Source organism: Mya arenaria, chromosome 14 (assembly GCF_026914265.1).
Source record: "Mya arenaria isolate MELC-2E11 chromosome 14, ASM2691426v1".
Classification (NCBI taxonomy): Eukaryota; Metazoa; Mollusca; class Bivalvia; order Myida; family Myidae; genus Mya; species Mya arenaria.
The window spans coordinates 23,886,359-23,895,744 of record NC_069135.1 but is presented as its reverse complement, the minus strand read 5'-3'; the positions used below and the strand labels follow the sequence as shown (position 1 = coordinate 23,895,744).

The window sequence follows — 9,386 nt, the reverse complement described above, 5'->3', positions numbered from 1 at the left end:
TGTTCGCAACAGTTATCAAATGTTTGATGGGTGATCTAATGGAACCAGTGAAATACTATCATTCATAATGAACAGTGATTTCTGCACGAACCTTATCTTAATCCTAAGAATATGGACATAAATATGATTAATTATAAATTATTAAGCGCTCTCTGACGTCACTCATTTCCCATAATCATCTGATAGGTGGCGCAATTTAAGGCGCTTTCATTGTTAAGCGCGCCTCCAGCCGAGCAGTCACTGTTAACAGATTAATTAAGTATTATTTTTATCTCCTGGTTTTGTTTTTTAGTGTTCCAGCTTCAATGCATTGAACGTCTAGGATATATTTTCAAGCTTAACTTCACTGCCAGCGTTTTCGTTTCGCATAGGCTACATCAACATCGAAAACGAGTGAAATCACCTTAAAGCTTCCCTAGCAATTCGGTAGCCAACGTTTTCGTTTCGCACAGGCTGTATCAATATCGAAAAAGAGTGAAGGCACCTTAACGCTCTCCTAGCAATACGGTAGCCAGCGTTTTGTTACGCACAGCTGCAGATTGTTCACTATCGATTTGGGATTTCCCAAACCTCGCTGTAATATAACCCAGCCTCAGTCTAGTGCTTGCTTTTATCGTCTGCTTATTAATTTATTACTCATGTGAGTTTAAAGTTAAGGCTTTGTAGTTTGGATATGTAATCGAATGGGGACTTGAATTTGAATGTGTTTTGACAAAACAATAAAGTGCTCTTGGTGGTGTTAAAGCTAAGCCTCTTAGACAACGGTGCATACCACTAATGAGTTAGTGAGTCATGATCATGTTTACATTTTGGAGTTTATACTACGTACCACTTGAGGGGCTGAATTACTCTTCATATCGCTGTTAACTGTAGTACGACTAGCGTATATAAATACTCATGAACCGAAATGCTTAAGTATATTTTTTAAAGATCTTCATAGAGGCTGTGCAACCGAACTCATAAAACCAATATACGTGAGTGAATTAACATTGTAATACCTGTGTTTATCTTGTCAAGGGAGGTACCTGGATTTTGCTGAAGAAGATAAATTATTAAAGAATTACGAGATACAATGAACCAACCTTCGTGATTACGATAGAATCACATACACATCATGAAGATTTTTGTTCATCAGACAGAATCGATATTCCTGTCTGTCGTTTTGTTTGGTAAGATCATTTTTGCTTACTAATTATCAGTAAATATTTTAAAACGTCAACGTTTTAAACATCATATGGCTTAAATTAATAACTAGAACTAAAGCCAGCTATTTAAATATTATTAGTATTTCCATTGTGTTGTTAAAGTTAACAAGTAAGCTATCAATAGTATCGCTCCCCCTATAGACGCAGACAGATCAATAATGGTGAATGAATCATATAACAAGCGAGACGAAATGTTTTGTTATGTTTTTAAACCCAACTTCATGAATATCACATAAAGGGATTTCAATCTCCAGATGTTGTAATAATGACGATCTCTTAACGATCCAAACATTACCTGGAATAAAAATAAGGAGTAATATTTCCAATATATTCAGAGAATACGTTGAGACAGATGTTTTAGATGTAGCGTACGATAATATTCGACCGATGTCTGGCAAAATTCTTTACTATGATTTAATTCAGGTCCTAACGTAAAGTACCCCTGTATTTTTGTGCATCACTCGCTGCCTAATCATAAGGGTAATTGGTTGGAACGCACTTGAGTGCCGTTGTATACCTAACGTCAAAGGGAAGATTGGTTTCCGCTTCACATATTGTGTTCATAGTATTTGTAGGTTGGTTTTAATCACTCAATTATAATGGTATTATAATACTATTTCTGAAGTCGTAATTTATTGGTCGTATTGATATTGTATGTGTTTGGTACATTTATGAATTTACGAAGCAAACTATTAAAATAAAAGTATTTTAGTGCTAAGAGTAACAAAAATATCGACTTTCGGCAAGCATCTCGAGGGGTGAAAGCGAAAAGGTTCTAAGTGACATTAAATAAACAAGCAGATAGTACCTTTTCGCTTTCACCCCTCGATCTGTGTCTCAGAATATCAAAGATTTCATTTGTTTAGATTGAATTCCATACTCTTAGATGAACGTGCGCACTTAAGAATATTCTTGTTTCCGAATTACTTAAACAATAGTCTTCCGAATCAACTATCTATCCAATGGTACCATCTCCATCTTACATTTAACATTCCTTGTGTTATGTATCTATAATAACTCTGTCAGACCAATTGATAGAATTATCTGAAATGTTTGCAATCCATCATTTTCAATTTCGTCAGAAAGACTAAATCATGTCGGACTTTTTTTCTTTTTTTCCCATGAGTTTTATGTCAGAAAATGTTTAGGGCGATAAAAAAGTTTTCTCTGATTCAACTCCAAGAACAGCATTACGTCCTGTTAACCTTTCATTATATTCAAATAGTGTCTGGAAGGAGAATTACTCTATTATCTTTGCTAACCAACACTGTCTTGTGCGGTTTGTTTCGTTTTATTTTTTGTTGTTTGAATGATAGCTAAATAACGTGGGATCACCAGACATCCAAAATTCACAAAATAAAATATCGGATACTTTAAGATGGACTGAATTCGTGTTCATTTCTACCACTAAAAGCGCATTAACAAATCACGGTGCAAAATCAAAACGATTTACATTTTTGTTTTCGTTGCTGAAAATATACCTTCCGAAGAAATGACAAATTAACGCCTTGTAAATTAAAACAGTTTTTTTTTAAATCGAAACGAAACATAAATGTAACTCATTCGGAACTACTTGGTCATTTTCCATTGAGATTGTTTTCGATTAAAAATGGCCGAGGTGTTCCGAATGGAATGTTACTATACATCAATTCTTACAATGTCTTCATGCAAACAATGACAGAGCTGGAATAAAACTGGGGCAATATAGATGTAATTAGTGAGACTCATATGCCTAACAATGTGCCAATGATGCCAACTATATGTTGTTCCACATAAACAATGTCTAAATTAGATTAACTTACATTAATGGCATAGTTATGCATATATGAATATGCCATCTAATACAAGTTTTACATTACGGATACACAGTGAAGTAACACAGCAAACATAATAATTATACACCTTAAAATAGAGACCAACTATTAATATAATTGAATTGTGTGTGATTAGCCTGAATGTTGCCTCAAGGACAAGCCAGTAAAACAATCAGTTTTGAACAATTCGGCGGAATAAACACCAATACGATAAAGGGGTGGGATAAAGGGGTGCGATAAAGGGGTGGCTCTAGTGGTTGATTTAAGATGGAGCGTATCTCGGATGGGATGAAAGGGCGTGGTATATTGAAACTACATTGGCAAACTTACGAAGCCAAAGACGTGTAATAGTATGTTTAAAGCGATTCCATAAGTTTGAAAATATTGAAAAAGCTAAACAATATTTATACTCATATGGCAAATTAATATTTTTGCATAACAGAGAATTGGTATGAAACATTGAAGCATTGGAACTAATGTACGAATTTAATGGACACAATATGCAATACATTTCGTTAATTGGATTCACAGTATAATGTATCGGTGGATAATTACAGGTAACAGTTAAAGAAAATTAGTTCTAGAGCAAACATTGAGCTTGAGTTCACTTTTCCTCTAGAATTACTTTTCTTAAGAATATACTGAAAATCTTATCTTTTGACAAAAGTAGAACTTATAATGTTGAATAATGCCATGATCATATATGAAAAGGTCAGCTGAGATTATGATTGCGAAATGGGATGAGTATTTTACGTGATATTGTGAAAAGGGCTTGTCCCTTTTGCTCAATAACATGATACACAATCAATCGGTACATACGTAAATAACAAGCAAACTGTTCGTCAACACACTAATGTTTTAAGCGTCGTATTAGACATCAAATTAACCATAACCCCAACCATTCAGGGAGCGCCACTATGTCGCATCTGTCATAACTTAGGCTAATTACAAGAGCAACTAGGAAAGCTTCGTTATATGACCTGCGTTTCTATTGATTGCGTCGCAGATAGAGTAATCATATTTTAAACCGCAGTTCTAATGGATACATTTATAATTTATCCGTGTTTCAACCAGACTTTCGTTTTATTTAAAACAGACGTATACGATAAATTGGCAATATAGGTGCAGTATGAGATCATTCTCATGAAGGTGAGGTTCAAACTTGTTTTTGTTGATATGTCCATTAACACAGTCAATAGTTTAATGATTATACGAAGACAACATCAGTACCAATAAAAATGTGGGGGTGATAGTGATCTACTGATTTAGATATCCGATTTTTGGCCATGGCAGAGAGGTTGTGGGCTCGATCCCCACCAGAGTGAGTGTGGATTAGTAATATTTGTGTCCACCTTCCACCAAGAGGTTCTGGGTTCGACCCCCACCAGAGTGAGTGAGGTCTAGTGGTATTGATGTCCACTTTCCACCAAGAGGTTCTGGGTTCGACCCCCACCAGAGTGAGTGAGGTCTAGTGGTATTGATGTCCACTTTCCACCAAGAGGTTCTGGGTTCGACCCCTACCAGAGTGAGTGAGGTCTAGTGGTATTAATGTCCACTTTCTACCAAGAGGTTCTGGGTTCGACCCCACCAGAGTGAGTGAGGTCTAGTGGTATTGATGTCCACTTTCCACCAAGAGGTTCTGGGTTCGACCCCACCAGAGTGAGTGAGGTCTAGTGGTATTGGTGTCCACTCTCCACCAAGAGGTTCTGGGTTCGACCCCCACCAGAGTGAGTGAGGTCTAGTGGTATTGGTGTCCACTCTCCACCAAGAGGCTCTGGGTTCGACCCCCACCAGAGTGAGTGAGGTCTAGTGGTATTAATGTCCACTTTCCACCAAGAGGTTCTGGGTTCGACCCCCACCAGAGTGAGTGAGGTCTAGTGGTATTGATGTCCACTTTCCACCAAGAGGTTCTGGGTTCGACCCCCACCAGAGTGAGTGAGGTCTAGTGGTATTGATGTCCACTTTCCACCAAGAGGTTCTGGGTTTGACCCCCACCAGAGTGAGTGAGGTCTAGTGATATTGATGTCCACTTTCCACCAAGACATTGTGGTATATTTGGCCATGGTCAAGATGTGGTGGGTTCGGTCCCCACCAAAGTGAATGTGGTCTGATGAATGTTGTGGGTTCGATCACCATCAAAGTGAATGTGGTCTAATGAATGTTGTGGGTTCGATCACCACCAAAGTGAATGTGGTCTAATGAATGTTGTTGGTTCGATCACCATCAGGGGGTATTGTTTCATCACGGATACAATGAATAAATAAATCCATCGGCCCTTCTTATCAAACATTTCTTAGTATATCTTAGTATAGCAGATCTTAGAAAGGGTAGTTATTATGTTGATATAATGATAATACTTTCATCGTTGCGATACATAGGAACAAAAATGTGTAATTGTAAATGGTGAGCAAGGGATATTCTATTACGGTTTGAACTAACTTTAAAATGTTCAATACATTTATTTAATAAAGGCCATAGACAGTATTTATATAATTAATCTGGCATACTTTTTGTTGTTGCTTTTACTGCTGTCAGTTATATTAAATCAATAATTCAGTTAAATATTTGCCGCTTTAAATGTTCATGTATTTCTATAAATATGAATTAATAGCATTTTAATTGTTAAATGGTTTCTCCCGGTCAGACGAATGAATTCTTCAAACGATGCGTTTAAATACGATCATGATAGAAAGGGTTGTTTTATAACAACGAACAAAACGCTACATCAAAAGGCTAAGGACCGATACGGCTAAACAAGCGACATATGGCATGCAAAGAAATGTGGTTCAATCAAATAGCTTTATCAATAAAAGGTAGGATAACCGTCTCGGATTGATCAATAATACACGAGTTCACTGAAGCAGGAGGATGGGTGGAGGGGTTAACTAGTTTATATGCGCATAACATAACACTTGTCCCGATCATGAAGAATATCAATAATTACAAAATTAAAAATATAAGATATTTCAATTATGCTAAAGTACCAATAAAACACAAACATATAACTTCTATAAAACTCGTATAAACATACTCATGGTAAAGTTTGTTTTTGATTTACAACGTATGATTTTGATTATTAAAGCTGCACTCTCACAGATTGAAGGTTTTGACAACATTTATATTTTTTGTCTTGGAACAAGCCATTTTTTTGCAAAAATCCATGGAAACTAGTTATTTAACACTGCTGACAAAAAATTAGATCGAATATTTTTATATTTAAGTTTAAAAAATGATGTTTTATGCATTTTTCTTAAACCGTTAGTACGGTAAGCCATAAAACATTAATTTTCGAAGGGAAATATGAAAATCAACGATCTGATTTTTTGTCAGCAATCATATATCATTGGTATGCTGATATTTACGCAAAAATTTGCAATTTCTGAGGTAGAATCAATTAAACATATTAAATCTTGTTATTGTAGTAAGATATGTATTATAATACGTACAGGTTATTAAATGCATACACTTGACCTATCGTTGTTGTGCACAGCTTAAGGGTCTATTAAGACCATCTATATTATAACAAAATGAATCATCTTCACTACGCGTCTTGTCATCAACTTGTTTCAAATGCTTCTCAAGAATCCCTCCTGTTGTGTCTGTATTATTCTTAAGCAATTTCTTTGAAATATACTTGTGTGCTGCAGTAGAGAGACATAAAGAGTTTCCTATCAACATGAAAGTAATGTACAAGCGCGTATAATCGATTATTCTTTACCAAGATTCGCTCTATTGTACATCTAAGACAGATGAGACATTCCTCAATTGCAAGTCATCTTTCAAGTGAAAAATAAAGAGTATACTCAAGCACTTCCTTATTCGGTTCTTGTACTTCTTTATTCTAGCGCGCTGGTGGCGACAGCTGTATGCTTATATATAGCTAAAAGTTACTTTCGGGCCACTTTCCTAAATGACTCTAAGAAAACGGTTATTTGGTGATGTTCAACCACCAAGACGTCTTTAAATGTATGTCCAATATGAAAAGGTTTTCGAACATTGAACTATTCTCTGATTTACTAACTGGTTTTTGTGCTTTAAGTTGTCCGAGAAAGGCTTTCATTGACTCATGTTTATTGTAACGGCATTTATGGGAAGGTCACGTGTAAAACGAATTATTGGTTTTGTTAATAACTTTGAGGTAATCAGGCAGATTCTATCACGTGCAGAAATTATGTTGATATTTTAAACATATAAAACCTTTTCACTGGTTGGGTTCAAACTCATCACGTTATTTGAAAGTAAAAATATTGTTTAATTAACTATCCTTTACTTGTGTTCTTCAAACAATGATTTCATTGGTACAGCTTTGTTGTAACTGTATATATGGCACGGTATCGTGCTAAAGATTTCTGGTTATTGTATTAATGACTATGACGTAATCAAGCAGAATTTAAAACGTGCAGACATGATGCTGATATATTTGACACTTTCGTTGCAGTATATAGAAACTACCTGTATAAGTGTTAATGATGCGCAGCGGATATTTGACAAGGGTTTGGACTAAAGTCAAAATTGTGTGAGGCAACTTTCAATATCTTGATGTAATAAAGACCATGGTCATTACTCATGTAAGGGATCCGGTATACATTTTGTTGTTAATATTTACTGCTGCATATTGTATAAGTTCAAGGATTCAATGAATATTTGCCGCTTTTAATGCTTATGTATTATTACTAGTTTGAATGAATAGCTGACCAATGGGGCACACGAGTCCTAACAAGGGCACCAGTTGCACTTCTGACATACCTTGTAATTGCACGTATTCCTGACATAAATATGACACTTGTTATTGTATGGACATATATCAAATGTATTTCAATTGAAAAAAGGTTCTTCCGGTCAGACAAATGAATTATTCTATAAAGATGCATTTAAATATGATCCATTTTGAATCATGATAGAAAGAGTTGTCTTTAAAAAAACGAACATAACGTTACACGAGAAGGCCAATGACCAATCCGACTAAACAATCAACGTTGCATATATAGAAATATAGTATCAATAAGTTTCATCAATAAATGATAGGATAACCGTCTCTGAACGATCAGTGAAACACGAGTTCACTGAAGGAGGATGGGGTTGGGGTAAACTGGTGTATATGATCATAACCTCACAAGGATGGGGTGGGGCGGATGGGGTGGGGGTAAACTGGTGTATATGATCATAACCTCACAAGGATGGGGTGGGGGGAAAATGGTGTATATGCTCATAACCTCACAAGAATGGGGGTGGGGGTAAACTGGTGTATATGCTCATAACCTCACACGTGTCCCAACGTGTGTCAAATATTACAATACTAAAAATATAAAATAATTCAATTATCTACAAGTACCTATAAAACACAAACAAACAACTTCTATAAATTCGTATAAACATGTGCGTGGTATGTATTGCTAAGTATTTACATTTAACGCATATATATGCATATTAAGAAGGAACAGACATGAACATTGTCTCACACTTCCAGAAACTCTTTGGTTATCTTACGCAATATCTTGACCTATAGGAAATGCTATGCGTAATTCTGGCGACAGAAATAGTGTAATCCATCGCTATTATAACTAATGAGAAGTAAACTGAAGTGTTGTCTTTTCCGTGTTTATGAATTGACAAGTCGTGCGATTTTTTTTCATTTTGTTATAAAAATTTGAAGAATTTAAATCGCATTTTACCTCATTGTTTATGATAGTTTTTATGAATACATTTTTTTTATTCATGACCTATTTTTCAACGAAAGAGCCCACATAGACAATTCCTCAGACCTTAATCCAAATTATCAAATTGAAAACCACTCATTCAAGGAAACATATTTCGCTGGAAAAATTAAATAGTAATTAGAAATGCCTCTTTTCTGTAAAAACAAATGTTGTAAAAAATCAAAATGCGAAACGATATACCGATATTTTGCATGAAAAAGTTCAGATTCATTTCAGTAGAGCTCAGTAAATGTATGGTAAGGGTCAAATGAATATATAAAATCCTATTATTTGTATTATGACACGGTAACAATACATACAGGTTAATAATTGCATACACGTGGCCTATCGTTGCAGTGCATAGCCTAAGGGTCTATTAAGAACTTCTATAATATAACATCTTGAATCATCTTCACTACATGTTTTGTCATACACTTGTTTTCAATTGCTTCGCAGAAATCCGTCCTGTTGTGTTCAAATTGTTACTAAATAGACGATGTTGTTTTGAAATTAAACATAAATAGTAACATAAATGATTTCCTAATACCATTGTTTCCTAAGGGTCGCTCTATTGTACATCTAAGAGTGATGAGGGATTGTCAATTGCAAAAGTCATCTTTCAAGTGACAAATAAAAAGGATCCTCAAGCACTTTTTAATTGGGTGTACTTT

General features: G+C 35.3%; 1 protein-coding gene across 1 annotated transcript in view; it reads left to right on the top strand.

The window, feature by feature from the left end:
* The first annotated feature begins 588 nt into the window (after positions 1-588).
* Positions 589-9,386, top strand: part of LOC128217850 (uncharacterized) — a 33,657-nt gene continuing 24,859 nt past the window's right edge. The window contains exon 1 of the mRNA XM_052925264.1: positions 589-1,169. Within this exon, the coding sequence (XP_052781224.1) occupies positions 1,115-1,169 (55 nt within the window). The 5' untranslated portion in view covers positions 589-1,114. The remainder of the gene's footprint in view (positions 1,170-9,386) is intronic.